We start from the raw sequence: 16633 nt of genomic DNA, 5'->3' as shown, positions 1-16633 counted from the left end.
AGATGAGTCTCTTCATCTAGGCCTCATCTATGGGCCTTACTGGGCCTAATAGACTGAGATTAGCTAGGTCAATGGGCTATGAGCTCCTTATTATGCCTAATGAGTTGTGTTAAGCTGTTTGTCGACGGGAATACGTACATTGACGGGAAATAACTGGACTCAGCCAAGCCGTTATTATGCCTTACTTCAACCCGGTTCGAAGTAAGCCGGACGGGTCCCCGGAAGCGGGCCCCGAGTAGTTTTAGTCCGTAGACTATTAGTATTATTATTATCCTCAGATCCGCGAGCATTGGTGGTATCGAAGGCGACCGACTTCTTCCCGATCCGAACGCTTTATCCGCCTCACGCGCGCTCTTCTTGCCTCTTGACTGTCGCCTTGTCCCCCTTCCCCTTCTCTTTTTCTCGTTCGATTCCGCCCACCAAGAGTGGTGAATAGCTGATCGCGATGGCGACGATCGCGAACTCCCTCGTCTCCGTCAGAGACTCCCGATTCCAAGCGCTCTACGGTGGTCCTCTCGCGTTCTCTCGATTTCGAGAATTTTTATATTTTAGGGTTTCTTTTTTTCGATTTTTTCCCTGATTTTTAAGGGTGGTAATCGAATCGCTGGATCCGCTGGTCTCGGAATTATGTTTTGGAGAGCGATAGATTGATCCTCATGAGCTGAAAATTCATTGTCTTGGGGTTTTCGGGTGCTCTGTGAAATATCGATTTGAGTGGCTCTTCATTACTAGATATGTCGATCTTTTAACCTTCTTTTCCTTGTAGGCTTTACCTTGAAGCCGTCGTCGGACAAGTCTCTTGTCGTCTGCCCTCCTTCGAGCTTGTCTCTTCGTCCTAGTAGCCGAAGGAAAGATGGAATTGCAAGTCACAAGAGACAATTCGTCCTTCGAGCTGCTTATAGGTATGTGAACTACTTGCTCAAAACTGCCAGCTTTGGCTGCTAGTAGTTCCATTGGCGGCATCTGTTGTTTATTCTTGTTGATGATTACAACCTTTTGCTTGCACCCTCAAAGCATTCTCTTTTGTGATTGATAAGTATCTAATCATCAAAGGAATGCTAGGGTTCTTGGATCAAATTTTTCGCTAGATTATTTCAATTTGTGTATCTGTATATGTGATGAGGTGGTGAACTGTAGGGTGGGATGCCTTCTGTGTATACACACACACTTGGTCTACGTCTACTATCTCACATTCTTGCAATATAATCATTGGTTAACTAAATTTCACTATACTAAGGATCCATGATTTTATACTGAATGAAGACTGAAGCTAGTTATGCTTTTTGGAGTTTCTTTTCTGACATATGCTAATATTAGCAACAGTGTTGAGGTTTTCCTATTCCTTACCAAAATTTGTAACATAGTAAGGGAATCAATTAGAAGATTTATAATTGGAATCGACCAGTTTGAACTGTGGTTTTTCTTCTCTTTCATGATCTGCTAAAAGATGGGATATCAGAATGAGTTGGCCACTGCCAACTTGTGGCTTGTGAATGGCAACTCAGTTGAGGAGGATAGTCACATGCATATTTAAATCGTAAAGGTTGTTTTACACATGTAGTTTCAAGTGCGCATTCACTTGTGCAAGAGAATGTCATTATAGCTCTATTTGGTTTATGATCAAGATAACGTCATTATGTTTATGATGCTTGTGGTCCTGAAATGTGAAACAATTTTCATGGGTTGGATTCAAGGTTTCAGAATCATGATCGGGCTTGGGGAAATAACAAATGAAACTTCTTTTTTATTTGTAAATATGTTCTTGTCTGATTGGTGGTATCCTTATCCTTGCCTGGTTTCATGCAAATGCAATTCAGGAGTGGTGGAAGGCCAAACAGTGCAAGCATCTTCGTTGGGGGCTTTGTGCTGGGAGGAATTGTGGTTGGGGCACTTGCTTGTGTATATGCACCTCAGGTACACAAATGATATCTTTCTTTACCTTACCCTTTTTAATATGTTCCTTCTACCTTATGTTTGCTCAGTATCTATCTTAATTGCTGTCTCATGGGTAGAACTGTGGTGAACTTGTGCTAGCATGAATGGAACCTTACTCACCATATATTTGCTTAATGGTTTCAAGTGGCAAATGTCTGTCAATGTTCACCTCATCTTTTAAGATGAAGCTGAACTAATTCTTCATGCAGTAAGCAGTAGAATGGAAAACCTATAACAACTAATTTTTGGCTCGAATCAAAGAATGCTTAACATTGCATCTGCTGTGTGTGGGACGGCATGTGCAAGTGTCTGTGGCTTCTGCAGTTAGGCCTCTGGTATAGTTTAATGCTATACCAGCTCTTATTAAAAATTATGTAACATATGGTACCCAAGTGGAAATGTACATTTTCAGGATTAAGCAAATTCTTGAAGACATTGACAAACTATTGTCCATGATTATGCTGTTCCTATATTCTTTCTGATGACCAGCATTGTTTCAGATCAGCAAAGCTCTGACTGAGACTGACAAAAAAGAACTGATGAGGAGGTTGCCAAAATTCATCTATGATGAAGAGAAAGCTTTGGAGGTAAGTCTTGATGATTATGGTATTAACATCTCTACTCAAGAACAGGTTACGACAAACAGTTTTATCTCTTCATCATGCTACTTTGGTGAACTTCTGCATCATTCATTTTCTTACTTGATGTCTTTTCTCGGCTTTGCTAAGAGTATTATTCTAGCTATCCAGTCCTAATACAGTAGCACACTGCTCCATATGCCAGTGGATCAAGTGGTGAGTTTAGCTTTCAACAAACTTGACCTGTATTTTTTTGGACATATTGTTGCTACTCGTGTGTGTAATCATTGCAGTTCAAAATTTATAGAAGTGCACCTGTTGGCACTCTAATATCTTTCTATTAGTGTTATTTGTGTGCCATTTTTAGCACACTCTGATTAGTTATTCTTCCTTATTGGATTGATGTAGACTGAAACGGATTAGTCTTCTCTAGAATGAATACATAACAGAATTCAGTAAAGATTTTAGAAAAGGGTAAGGGAACAAATAGATATATGGAGAAATGGGAGAATTGAGGCCATTCACCAAGCTTCTTTGTTGATTGCAGCTCAATCAATCAGCAAAATACCCCTCTATTACAAATATTTTAACCATCCTAAAATCCTAATTTCCTCATTTATTTGGTCTTAGTACAAGAACCTTGTTTTTTCAATATTAATGTTACGATGTATCTGGCCACGTTTCTTGATTGTCAGTCAGTTATTGGTCAACTCTAAAACATCCAATAAAGATAATCAAAAGAATCCCTATAAATAATATTGGAAGATAGAAAAGTTGAACTTAGTTTGTTATACTTCAAACTGAGATCTATTTTGTTTACCGGAACCAGATCTCATATAAGCCATAACTAATGCATCGATGCAAAAACTTAACCAGGATAGTTTGCATGACTTTGTAACTAGTCAAGGCACATCATCTTCACGTACATGAATTGGCAACTAGACATTGAATACGTGATCAGGAGCCATGTAATGAAATATATGCTTATGCATTCGAGATTGATCTGTTATACACTCACAGGCCTTATAGCTGATGTATTTTGGATTTCACGGTCAAACATTGGTTTATCTCTCACATTTATGAGACTTGGATGGAAGAGAGATTTTATTGCTGATACTTAATGCACAATCTAGTGTCTTCTTTGGTACTCTTTTAAGTGTTAGGTTTCATGACTTACCCAATGGTCTTCTTATGTCAATTTTCTGTTAGCTATGCAAATAAGAAAGCCAGGTTTGTCAGGGGGACAAAAAAACAACAATATTTCTTTTCTTTGTTGATTTTGTTTGATCTGCACTAACAATCCACCACATGGTGATAACAGAAAACTAGGAAGATACTGACCGAGAAGATTGCGCAACTCAACGCTGCAATTGATGATGTTTCTTCTCAACTCCGAGCAGATGATGAGCCTAATGGCGTGGCTGTGGCACAGGATGAGATGGAAGCTGCAACATAAGATCAAATCAGGGGCAACGCCTCTGTCCTGCGTTAAGAGAGAGAGAATTTATCATCTGTTGGAATTTGGGACCGCAGTTCTTTGTTACAAAAGCATTAATAAGCTTATTATGAGATCCAAGCATATATTTCCTGATCATTAGTGTCGGGGATTGCTTTTCTTTTCTCAGATTCATCGCTTGAAGGGGAGATGGACTTGTCTTAGAGCTTTTGCTTTTGCATTGAACTGAACAGAGATGAAAGATAGTCTCGCATTGACCTGCATATAGCTCCATGACAGGAAATCCATTTGCAACTGCTTGCGATGCAAACTGCCTATAGCTCCAAATGTCTCACAAGAGCGTGCCGTTCCTGAACACATTCCGGGTAAAGTAAATATGTGATGCCTTATTACTTAACAACCGAGACGTTTTATATGGAATATAACACCGAGAGCAGGCGAATGGTAATGGTGCACAGGGTGCCAAATTGGTACCGATCATCATTTCCAAAAGCGAGAGAGAAAGAACACAAAAAGAGGAGCCATTGATATCGAACAGTTGATGTAGATGGATAATGATCTCCTGCAAAACAGAAGACAATCCTTCACGCCCAACAATATGCGAACTTACTCGAGATATTAGAAAGCAACTTCATAGTATGCCCATGTTATGTTTTTGCTATAATCGAAAGTTTCAAATATATCAAAGATTACATCAGATTTTTCTTAGTAAATCTTTGTATCCTAAAAATGTTATTTCTTCATATTAGAATTGATTCCTAGAGCAAAAGATAAAAAAGATTTTCAATAATTGACTGAACTCATCATAGTTCCTACTTCGGAAACAATTTCCTGAAGAATCTTTGGTTGTGGTTTGTTTGTTGTCTATAACTCTCCATCGTACATCTTAGAGGACCTGCAAGAAATACAGCCGAAAATCAATTTAATAACTTCAATATAAGCAATATGCTGAATTTGCAAATCAGGAATGTGCTCAAAGAATGTAGTATGGTAAAAATTGTCTAAAGCAGCATGAAAATATCACCATCGCCAGAGTTCTAAGAAAATGAAGATTCTAAACACCATCATCTGTAACATGCCACAAGATATTTGGACTTATTCTACTACTAATCAGAAATGTATTTTTAAACAAACCATAGGCACTATGTTTGATCAAGACGCTTATCCATCTAGTTAAATCTATTGAAAAAGAAGTATGTGACAGGATCAATGCCTCAAATAATATGGATCAAGTTCTCGAAAAGAAGTATTCAAAGTGTCTTTAGGATGGATAGTCCTTTGTGTACTAAACCATAGCCCAAATTCGGTGTGGAACTATTCGGGCATATCATATTCTTCTATAAAGCCTAGCTCTTTGTAAATGCCATAGAGAAGATCCATGATGAATCGATTCCCCACAAGCAATCAAGCACTCACAGGTGAATTTACTAAAGATATAGTAAATGGTTCTTTTTTATGTAATTGCAAAAGATCACCAGGACCAACAACCACGAATATTTTGAGAGATGTCAATGGCACTTATCCCCAAGTACCTGGAGTAGCTGCAGTGCTCGGTAAGATCTTGACAAAGGGCTTTGCTTACTCCCCCAGATTCTGCAGATCCTCTTTTTATCCACTCAGCAAGCTGCATATCACAAATAGATCAATATTGGACATAGCAAAATATAATGAATGATTTTGCCAGAGTTTAACCATGAATCACTTGTAGGAGAGTGATCTAGGTCAAGCAGTGACTATACATTATATACCCTAGGAGTCCAAGGACTTTGCAGATGGTAATATGTTTCATGCCTATGTTTCCAAAATTAGATGTTAGGATGGCACTGATGGAGAGCACAAACTACAATCCACTCATATAAACTATGATTTCATGGGTCAAACCATATTTGCTACAAATTAACAAATAAACCATGGAAGAAGGAATAATGAAAGATAAAAAAAAAAAAAAGGACGCCAGCGCACCTGATCCTCTGTTTCCTCCAACAACCTACATAGAGAAGGAAATTATGTCATTTTACACAAGGAATCACCATGAAGGTCAACCTTAGCAAGCATAAACTACATAATGAATAGAATCTGACAATTGACTTGTAAAGCAAAATGTATGGTAGTGCAAAATCCAGACAGAGATTTAGCATAATCAATTAGCAAGGCAGGCTACTTGAATAAAATACAAGGATGGGGTTATCATGCTTAGTTATATAATGCAAAGAATTCATTACTAAATGATCTCAGAAGACAAGATAATAAGCAAATGGGACTGTAGTGCCAAGTAGGACCATAAAACATAATTTACCTTCCACAGAAGGAGGATAAGTCTTTTGAGTATGCACGTGCTTCTTGCTTATCTGCCCAAAAAACAAGAGAAAAAAAAATAGAATATCTTTAGAGTAAAACAAATTATTCTTATCATAAAAAAAAACAATCACAGGAGAATGCAAACAAAAACAAAGGAATTACCATCAATGCCTAGCATCTCTTGGTATTTCACCAATATATAAAACTAAAAAGGATATGAGGTTTTAATTTTAAGAACCCGGACTCCTGTAGATAAATGGTCTCATGCCAAGTATAAAATTATTACTTCATTTCATTACATATACTATTTTGTAATTATTTATATTGCGATGCGATGCTGATGAAAAAATGCATTGGTACACAATCTATAAAAGTTCCTAGATCACCGATACAAAATGCTGACGTCTTCAATAAAAGAAATTGGAACTTGCCTTTAGCTTTCAATGGCTATTTTAAAGTGAGGTTATCCATCTTCAGCAACTCAATTGACACAGAAAAATGGCCAATCTCTTAGTTTTAGATAGATCAGATTTTAGTTACTTACCGCCTTCAATGCTGTTCCAATCTCTTACTTTTATCCATGCTTGTTCACCAGAATCCAACTGCAAAGAAGCAACAATGCTCAGCAGCCAGAAACTTTATTTAAATGTTTCCACTCATACGGCAATCCCAAAGTCTATATCTTGTTTCAAAATTCATAATAAGCCCATTTCAAACCATAACTACTGAGAGACAGAAGTGAAAATTTAGACTTAGTAGAACAACTGAAGGTGTAAAAAAACAAAAGCCTACCTTCTCCAGAGTATAATCCTGCATTTTTTCACAAAGACCATCAAGAAGTTCAACCACTCTTAACTCGCTCACTCTGTTTAAAAGAATATATTTTAAAAACATTGTTAGCTAGGAACTAAGTATTCAGTTTAGTCTCATGAAACAACAGCCATGCAAGCAATGAGTCCAACATACTTAAATATTCATGCATTAGCCAAACAAGAAGAAAATTACTGCTTAAGGAAAAGCAAATCTGGTCTCAGAATACTGAAACAGACCACAAATTATCTCTTTAAAGTTTTACTCTGAATGATATGCAAAGCAAAAAAAATCAATTATTATGCAAGGAATAGATTATAAATTATTAAGAAAGATAATAATTACATAGAAAGTTAGCAATAAAAATGCAAAAAAGGAGGCTTATTTCATGCTATTACTATCAGTTTATAGACAGAAATACTATATTAAATAAGCTTCTTTAGGAACTAAAAATACTATTAAAGAAGCACACAGGTTGCCATGAAAATCTCAAAGAAGCACATACTTATAGATGCCTGATTATGTAAATTTCAATGGTACATCACACTCAAAAGAGGCAAAACTCAAGCATTCAAGAAAAGAAATGAGAATATTATCTAAGAAAAGAGGAAGAAAAATTGCTTATGGTTTTCCTTGTTGTCACCAAGATTTCAAATTTCGATCATACCAATTGGTAGTTTACCAGTCCAACCAAACTCCAGTATCAGAATATACAGCTCAATCTGGTACAATGCCCTTCATATTTTACATCTTATTATTTATTCAGTGATATTGAGTGGTACAGGTTGGCACAGATCAGGAATACCGTACAGATTTGTGGGTACTCCATTTCCCAATTTCCCAATTTGTGGGTACTCCATTTCCCAATTTGATGAGGAATACCGTACAGATTCAGTGGGTCACCATAACCAGTGTTGGACCAAGATTTACATTCTCTGTTAGTGCTTCATGTGGCTCAATTTTATTGAAATGCTTACTTAGGGATCTGCACAAGCAGGTACACATGTAAATTAGTTCTATGGCTTAAGTGACAAGACTGACCAGGAAGGGTACCGTTCTTTCATTATCATGATATTTACAAATGCATCTTCCTTCTTTCTAGCAACTTACATTAAGAAGTCTTGTCTCCCACTCAATACCCTCTTCTTTTGATTATAGTTGAACAATTACTAAAATTAAACTTCAGCTACTCCAACAACTCAGTATATTTCAAGCACAGAGTGTTCATTCGCTCAATTGCACCAGGTTGATAATTGCCAGTGTAATTCTGCTCAAACATTTCATGGAACCTTAAAAACTTAGATTTTGGCTCCATGGATGACTTCAATTACAAGATAAGGGATTGTATTATGAATAGCAACATCTGAAAATACTTGTGGAATAGAAATTAGGTACATAGCATTAACAAACAGAATCTCATGCTCATCAGTAACATGTATGAAAGGACAAATTTAGTTCAATATCTCAATTCTGCTCCTCAATCTCTCTTAATACTACAAATCCTGCAGCATAATTAGATAGATAGGCTCTATAGTGTATGTGCATGCTTAAAAATGATACCTGTAATCAATTACTTTTCCTTCACGTTGACCTCTAGAATCCAAACGATGACGCATATCTAGATGGTTTCTAGGTTTCTCCTGTAGAAAATATCAATTAGAAAATTCACACACACTGTAAAATAAGTCTGTGAAAAACTCAGAAAATGTCATGGGCAATTTAACAAAACATGGCATTCAAACAGATAGCACATAAATCTAACGTTCACTTATGGTAGTTTCTTTTACATTCTAGAGAAATTGTACAGTGTTATCTAGCTAAAAAGTTAGAATCATAAGAGAATATACATTTTCTGCCCAACAAGCAAGTGGCTTTTTTGGCTTCATGGAAAACTTTCCCTCTAATTAAACTGCCTAAGGAAGCAATTTAGCACCAGCATTTGAGATGATTATGCTAGGTTTTGATCAAACAATTCTAATGAAATCTTCCATAGAGCTTTCTCAACGTACACTTGCTATAGCCATTGTCATGAGTACGATTATAATAATAATGACTATGACAGTTGTTGATGGAAAAGACTGCAAGCAAAAGGCAACATCAGATGTGTCATGTATATTGTATCATAGCTGCTAACAATGACCAACATGCTTGGTTTTAGCTCAACTGAAAGTAAAAAACTTCAGGGAGGGACAACCTGATAGCAAATTACCTATATAAAATGACTATTTGATGCACAATCATGAGAACAGATGTGAGTAGCCTCCTTATATAAATTGCATATTCATGCAAAATAGTAAGAATAGATGACGTACTCCTAATATCTCAGTTGACAAGAGAAAAGCTGAAGCAAAGATTAAAAAGACACTGAACGAAACCTTCCAACTTAACCATGTTATCTCTATCATTATATAACATTTTTACCCACCTCGTCAATTTAATTAGAACTTCCACTTACAAATTAGGGGTACTGGTTGTGGTATTACATGAAAAAAAATCAGATAACTGCCTATTTAAATTTTAATTTCATTCTAACAAGGACAACTGAAAAGCATACAATTGAAAATGTTAAAATCTTAGAAGTACAAGTGCTTCAAATAATTGCATTCTTGAACATGATGGAGTAAGATCGGTGAGCCAAACTTTCATGTTTACACATTCATAAAGTAAATTGGATGAAGAATAAGACTTCTAAAGTTGACTGTAAGACACTTACATTAGAAAGTCCAATCTCTATCTCAGCCTGCAAATCATTTACAGATATATCAGAAATCAGAAAGAGAGAAGTAGCAGGTATTAAGATATTTGGCTATTCATAATTACATGATTCTGTTTACAAAGACAATTAGCAGCCTAAAAAGCATCCAAAATAATAGAAATCATCAATACCAAAAGAGTTTTAAATTAGAAAAGGTAACACCAGGAAGAAAGCAGGCCCTGGGATCATGCTAAGGTTGCTCCTCCATGACCTAGCTGTCAAAGGTTCGAGTCACCATAATAACCTCTCTACCTTTAGGAGTAAGGCTACACACATTGGGCCTTCTTAATCGCTGCATTGGCAGGAGCCTCATCTACTAGGCCATCTTTTCCTAACAGAAACTACAGGGCCAAGGATAAAAGCATATTTCACATAGCATAATTTCAAAATGAGTGCTAGCACTCAGAAAGGTGATCAATGAGAAGTAATCAGAATTTGGCAACGATCAACAATTGTTCTGTTGTCTTTTTAGACTAGCATGCACCATGAGTTTTGAGCACTGAATGCTTTTAGAACCCATCAAGTTCAGATTTAACCATAGGAGCAACCTTGTTCAAACTAAAAATGTAGGATATTGTATTTCAATATACGACAAGAGTTAATAGGGATTAGGGGTGTCAATCCCTGACCTGAATCCACAAACCCACATAAATACATAGGGATTGGATAAATGAGTTTAGTTATCAAACAAAAAGACAGGGGCATGTTTGTCACACAGACCGGAAATGACTCCAGCTAGCATGGAGATTTTCGTCACAGTTCAGGTAGTATAAGATGGGCAGAGAATATGGAAGAAGAAAACTTGATGAGAGTTCTAGAATCGGCATCATATGCTTCAAAGGTTATCTAGTTTCTTAAAAGTGGGTGAGCTTAACATTGACAAAGCTCAAACTTTCCATCACATATTCCTAATAGATTGTCTTTCTCCAATCCAAGGACCTATTACTCCAATCGTGGACAACATCCTATTATCATTTCTATCATCTCCATTACCCCATTGCCATGCAACAGCCTTCCCTCTTTAATTTCTTCTCGCATTATATCGTATTTCTTGTAAAGTTTAGTCAGGCTAGCTGAAATGTGATCCAAAATCAGATAGGTTGACTAGTCATAAAGCTTTCCTAACTGGATCAGAATGAGACAGGTAAAATTAAGAAGATTTTTGTTAACCTGAAGTCAACCCAACTCAACCCCAAATTATCAGTCTAGTAACGATCATAAATAAGTAAGGTAAATTAGAATAGAACATGATTTCTCAGCAAGGAGAGAAGTCAGCATGAGACGGATAGACTTTCTTCATAATACTGAAAAAGTGGTGGTAATTAAAAACTTTTAAAATCAAATGACCCAAAAAACCGACGAAATCAGTCTGCGGCCTGACGTAACTACATGATAGCATTAAAGGTAAATGGTTGATATGTCTGTAAATTATCTTATAGCTTTGATTTCCCATTTGCAGCTCATTCAGGTTTGCAGGAAGCTTTCTGAACTTCTAATGCTTGTGTGACCTTAAGCTTTCCACGCTAAAGGAGTGGCATTAGCTACTTTTAAGTTTCTTGATTCTGCAAGTACTACTGGGGATAACTAATATCCAGCACTATGGTCAGTCCTCCCTATTCAATAATAGTGGGTTTACGATTCAGTCAAAATACATTACAAGTCCAACCTCCTCGAAGAGATCACTTATCTGCCCTTTCCACACGCTATATTCCCTTCTTCGGTCCAATCTGAGTAGCGCAATCTCAACAGTTTGGCAATCTATTGGTTAGGTTCTTTTGCAATATCGAAACTGTAATCAAACTACGACGCATACATCATCATTCGACTTGCAACTCGGCAGTGATGTACGGAAGGTATAGGATCCAAATGAGCAGCTACAGATTTAGAGACCATCGGACAGGGCAAGGCAAGGACGGAATAAGCCATGGAAAGGAAAGGAACGGGAGACGAGTACCGCGACGGCGTTGCAAGCGGCGCATTTGTCGTCGATCGAAGCGACGGGGGCCAAGATCGCCAGAATCGCGGCGAGCCGGATCGCGGATCCAAGGATCGCCCCTCCGCTCCTCGTCTTCGTCTCCATGGAGCTCCGCGATCACTTGATGTTCGGAAACGGGCGAAGTGTGATCCAGACCTGTCTTTTATAGTAGACGGAGGCCCAGATTCAACATCCGATTACGGCCCATCACGGCCCAAAATGGCTGTGCCTTTGGCAATGCACCCTTTTGCTTGTGTGTGTATTATTTTGAGATATTTTTACCAATAATAAAAAAAAAGTAATAGTCGTCGTATCCTTTGGCATACTGATGTATGTTATATTTCTTTTCTAGTTGTAAGTATATGTCAATAATTGAAAGATTTTATGCTGCCCACAGAGAGGCAGTTCTGAACATTGGCAGGATTATTTGTCGTCTCGTATATAATTTTGAAGTTATTTTATTGGTTTGAGAGGGAGAGAGAGAGAAACTAAGTAGCAAATCATGTCAGGAATACTTATTGTCTTTATCGTATTTCCTTTGGAGATTGAGATTGGTCTTAAAATCTTGAGTTTTTGGTTCGGTGGTTTTCCTTTAATTTAGTTTTTTTTGTTTTTTATTGAAAAAGTAATAGTTAATAACTCTCAATAGTTGATTTAGTTCCTTTTGTTTTTTTGTCCTCCTCTATAAATATAAAAGGGTTATTTTTTTATTTTTCTCCTATATGATGCTTATGTTCTTATTTTTTTCAAATAATATCATTATTTTTTTGTAATCTTATAAATGTAATAGCGTCATTCCTTTTCTGTTTATTGCCTCCGCCATACCACGATGCTCGATCATTTACCCTCTTCCGCAATGACTGTCCTCTTCTACCTCACTTTTTTTTTTTTTTCCCTCTTCTACTCTTTAGAACAATGAGTGTGAAGGTAAACAATGTAAAATTTTTTGATATGTAAAATATGATAGTAGCATGAAACAACCTATTTCCACAATGTTAGTTCTATAAATTAGTAAATGAACTATTAGAACTCAACGCTCCCTCCTGCTAAAAATAATTGGATGATAGGGATGTGGTGCATATTTATCATTTAATTTATAATATAATATTAACAATAAAGTCATAAGCCTAAATTATTTAAGGTTGATTACATAGATCTTTTCGTGCTATCAAGAAATCATATGTTCAATTAAATTCAAAGTTCTTAAATTTTTATCTATAGTTTCTATTAAATTTTTTTAGGTCTTCTCGACATATATCCATATTATTTTAAATATTTTTTTTAAATTATCTTTTATCGAAGTGATATATAATTATTCATAAATACAAATATTTCTTTTCCTATCTTCCTTAGTAACTTCACACATCCATCTTAATATTCTCATATATATAATTTTTTTATATATGATATTTCTCAATTGCCCAACACTCGGATCCATAAAGAATTATTATATTATAATTATTTTTTATTTTTTATTTTTTATTTTAATAATATTCGATAATCACATAAGACTCCTAATGCCCCTTGCCATTTTAACTACCATGTTTTTACTCTATGAATAATATTTTTATTGATATCTCAATCTTATTGAATAATTGAACTAAAATACATAAATGTTTTACTTAAAAGAGATTTTTTATTCATCCATTTTAATTATATTATTTTACCTATTTATAGAACACTAAAATCTAAAACCTTTAGTTTCTAATAGTTACATTTATAACTCAAATTTATAATTAATTTTACTTATATCCTTATTAACAAGATAATATCATCAGCAAATAATATACACCATGAAGGTCCATCGTGACTAGTAAGTTCATTAATTATCAATACGAAAATATGAAAAATTAATATAGATCCTTAGTGTAATCATATACTAATAGTAGAAAACTCACTAAACATACTCCCTAACACTAGTATTTATATCTTTAATAATATCAATATAGTGGATTTAAAACCCTCCATAATAAATCTCTAAGAACCCAATTTTAGGCTTTCTTGAAGTAAAAAAAAAAAAAATGTAAATCCTTTTTTTTCTCCCTATACTTTTTCACTAATTATCTTAATAAATGTAATTGATCTTGTAGGCATAAAATCAAATTGATTTCAAATATTTTTATTTGAAGTCTTATCCTATTTTCAATAACTCTTTTCTAAAATATCATAGAATAGCTAATGATTTTAATTCCTCTGTAATTTGAACAATTTTATATGTCACCCTTATTTTTATAAAATGACACTAAAAAGACTTTTTCTCCATTCATCAAATATCCTTCCAAATCTCATGATTTTATTAAATAAGCTAGTTAACTAAGCTACTCTTATCCCCTAACTTTTTTTAGACCTTAATAAGGTTAATAACAGAACCTAGACTCTTAACTATTTTTATCTTCTTTAATACATATTTTTATTTCATTGGCTCTAATTTTATGAATAAATATATAATTATTAAAATTTTCATTATTATTTATCATAAATATAATTATTATGTCAAATATTTATTAAATAATATATAAAAAATAACTTTTTACCTTTTTGTAATCTCATTATCATCAATATGTATTGTTGATCTTCGGTTTTAATGCATTTAATATTATCTAAATCCTTACATTTTCTTTCTTTGACTTTAGTAATTTGATATATATATCTTTTTCATAATATTTAGTATCTAATTTATTATAAAAATTATCATGAGATTTATATCTTACCATACTAACTATTTTTTTAGATTCTTTATATCTTTTTAATTTTTTGTTTATATAATTTTATCAATCTTTAAAACATGATTTTTTAATAAAAATATTTTTAAATATTCCTCACACCACTACGTATTATCTTCTAAAGTTACACCTCTACATTTAGTTTCAGTAAGATTCTTTTTTATTAAATTCTTAATCTTGTTAGTCATCGTAGTTCAAATAATATTATTATTATCCTCATCTAAGTTCCAAGTTATCTCTCTTTTATCTTATTATTAAAATTATTTATGTTATAATATTTAAAATTCTATCATCTAGTCTAGTAATATTTTTTACTATCTTTTTCTTCTTTCATTTTCCAAATATCTAATACTATCATCCTTTGTTGATTCATCAAACTTTTACTATGTATAATTTTATAATTCTTACAAATAACTTTATCTACCCTTTTTAGTGAGAAAAAATCCTATTTAACTATAGTTATGATCACTCTTATAAGTAATTAAATATTCATATCTCTTCTTAAGGTGAGTATTTATAATTATAAAATCATATAAAATTATAAAATCTAAAATTATTTTATCATATTCATTTCTATTCTCACAACCAAAGCCCTTATATATATTTTTTATATTCACTATATATTTTTCTTATATGACCATTCATATCTTATCCAATTATAAGTTTTTTTATTATAAATATTATTTATCATACAAGCTATTTTATTTTTTTTATTAAGTCATCCAATCCAACTTAGGGTATGCGCATCGTTTAATTCTCAATAGAGGATCTTAATTCCCAATAATAATAATAATAATAATTATTATTATTATTATTATCATTATTGTATCAATATACATCTCGGAAGAAACAGAGTTAGAAGAATGTTAGCTTCATGGCTTCATGGATTGAGATAGTATATATTGTGGAGATAATTAAGCCAAATTTTCATCACTTAAAGTCACAATATATTGTCACTAATAAATTTCGTCCATGAAAATAAAATCACTAAAAAAATTATTTTCATCAAAGGTCTTACTTTTGGATTCCTAGTTGATGAAATTAAAAGTTTGTAGTGGGAAAATCTCAAGGCACTAATTGATGATTAAAAAATAATTCAAAAAAATAAAAAATGTATTGTGTTAGAGAAGACAAGTCTTTGTTCTATTTGAGTTTTTGTTTATGTTTTCTTTATGTGAACCTTACCCAACAAATAATTCTAGAAATAAAATAACAACAAAGATGCTATGATAAACAACAAGAACACTAAAAATGATACTATGGAACATAGTCAATATATCTTTTTTTTTTGGAATAATTCTTTTGATTAAGGAACATCAATAAACAAGTGAGTATCAAACATCATTATATTCGATCATTATGCTATTATTTAATTGGGTGATATGTTAGAATAAATCCAATAGTAATAAATCATAATATCTTAATTATTTTGAATCAGCTACATAAATATTTTTTGGTTGAGTTCTCTATGATATACTATTATTAATTCAACTAAAAAAATATTATTTTAATTAAATTTTAGGAATAAAATTTTATTTCCAACCATGCATCACTACTCTTGTTTTCTCTTCTTTTTTTTCTTCCTCTCTAATTTTCCATTAATTATTTATTGATAGAGAAATATCATCCATCACCCACGTTGGCGCCATAGTCACAGTAAAATGTGTTGGCGAGATCAACGGCTCGGATCATACGGAGGGCTTCGTGGCCCACCGCCGCGTGTCAAAAAGCATCCCTGCACGGTGTTCCAGTGGCTGCAGCCGAGCCGCGACAGAACTTTTAGCTATCGTCAACCGTTCGTGGACCCACGGGTACCCTCACCGAAACAAACCATAACGGCTACGAGGGACGTGAGGGGGCATCTCGTGGCCGGCCCCACTCGATTCTTCCGACGTGGCCGATCGTCCTGCCGACGACGCTACCCGTGTCGCGTCCGCTCCGCGGCACCACTTCGCGCCCCGTGACCTCCAACGGTGAGCACCGGCGCAACCCGTGCGCGCCCTGCCTTCTTATGAAGCCTGTGAAAACAACCGCTCCAAGTTACCACAATCCAGGCGGCCATCAGAGCCGTCCATCGCGCGGTCAGCACGCTTTTGAGTTGCA

At 34.5% G+C, this 16633-nt stretch overlaps 2 protein-coding genes across 3 annotated transcripts; one reads left to right on the top strand and one right to left on the bottom strand.

Annotated features, from left to right (window-relative positions):
• The first annotated feature begins 296 nt into the window (after positions 1 to 296).
• Positions 297 to 4137, top strand: LOC135629709 (uncharacterized). 2 transcript variants are annotated; one of them, XM_065137522.1, is made up of 5 exons: positions 297 to 506; positions 767 to 902; positions 1818 to 1914; positions 2436 to 2522; positions 3835 to 4137. In XM_065137522.1, exons 1-5 carry the CDS (start codon positions 446 to 448, stop codon positions 3967 to 3969), a joined length of 516 nt encoding a protein of 171 aa, XP_064993594.1. In that variant the 5' UTR covers positions 297 to 445; the 3' UTR covers positions 3970 to 4137. The 2 variants fall into 2 exon arrangements, with proteins under 2 accessions (XP_064993594.1, XP_064993593.1); XM_065137521.1 differs by having other exon boundaries at positions 297 to 509.
• A 448-nt stretch (positions 4138 to 4585) lies between these two features.
• Positions 4586 to 11948, bottom strand: LOC135629708 (uncharacterized). Its single transcript, XM_065137520.1, has 9 exons — positions 11787 to 11948; positions 9791 to 9817; positions 8638 to 8717; positions 7060 to 7132; positions 6812 to 6869; positions 6266 to 6317; positions 5932 to 5956; positions 5502 to 5593; positions 4586 to 4864 (listed from the first exon to the last, which is right to left on the bottom strand). Exons 1-9 carry the CDS (start codon positions 11910 to 11912, stop codon positions 4834 to 4836), a joined length of 564 nt encoding a protein of 187 aa, XP_064993592.1. The 5' UTR covers positions 11913 to 11948; the 3' UTR covers positions 4586 to 4833.
• Positions 11949 to 16633: the final 4685 nt, after the last annotated feature.

Source organism: Musa acuminata, chromosome BXJ3-1, assembly GCF_036884655.1.
Source record: "Musa acuminata AAA Group cultivar baxijiao chromosome BXJ3-1, Cavendish_Baxijiao_AAA, whole genome shotgun sequence".
NCBI lineage: Eukaryota > Viridiplantae > Streptophyta > Magnoliopsida > Zingiberales > Musaceae > Musa > Musa acuminata.
The sequence above is the reverse complement of the archived record's forward strand: the minus strand, read 5'-3'. Positions and strand labels throughout refer to the sequence as shown.

What these genes read in the sequence shown, in the direction of transcription:
- LOC135629709 (XM_065137521.1), top strand. Translation starts at nt 446, where the DNA reads ATGGCGACGATCGCGAACTCCCTCGTCTCCGTCAGAGACTCCCGATTC. An exon ending in CTTGTGTATATGCACCTCAG is followed by an intron (nt 1,915 to 2,435) that starts GTACACAAATGA and finishes GCATTGTTTCAG; the next exon opens with ATCAGCAAAGCTCTGACTGA. An exon ending in ATGAAGAGAAAGCTTTGGAG is followed by an intron (nt 2,523 to 3,834) that starts GTAAGTCTTGAT and finishes TGGTGATAACAG; the next exon opens with AAAACTAGGAAGATACTGAC.
- LOC135629708 (XM_065137520.1), bottom strand. Translation starts at nt 11,912, where the DNA reads ATGGAGACGAAGACGAGGAGCGGAGGGGCGATCCTTGGATCCGCGATC. An exon ending in GGAAAAGTAATTGATTACAG is followed by an intron (nt 7,133 to 8,637) that starts GTATCATTTTTA and finishes TCTTTTAAACAG; the next exon opens with AGTGAGCGAGTTAAGAGTGG. An exon ending in GAGCACTGCAGCTACTCCAG is followed by an intron (nt 4,865 to 5,501) that starts GTACTTGGGGAT and finishes TATTTCTTGCAG; the next exon opens with GTCCTCTAAGATGTACGATG.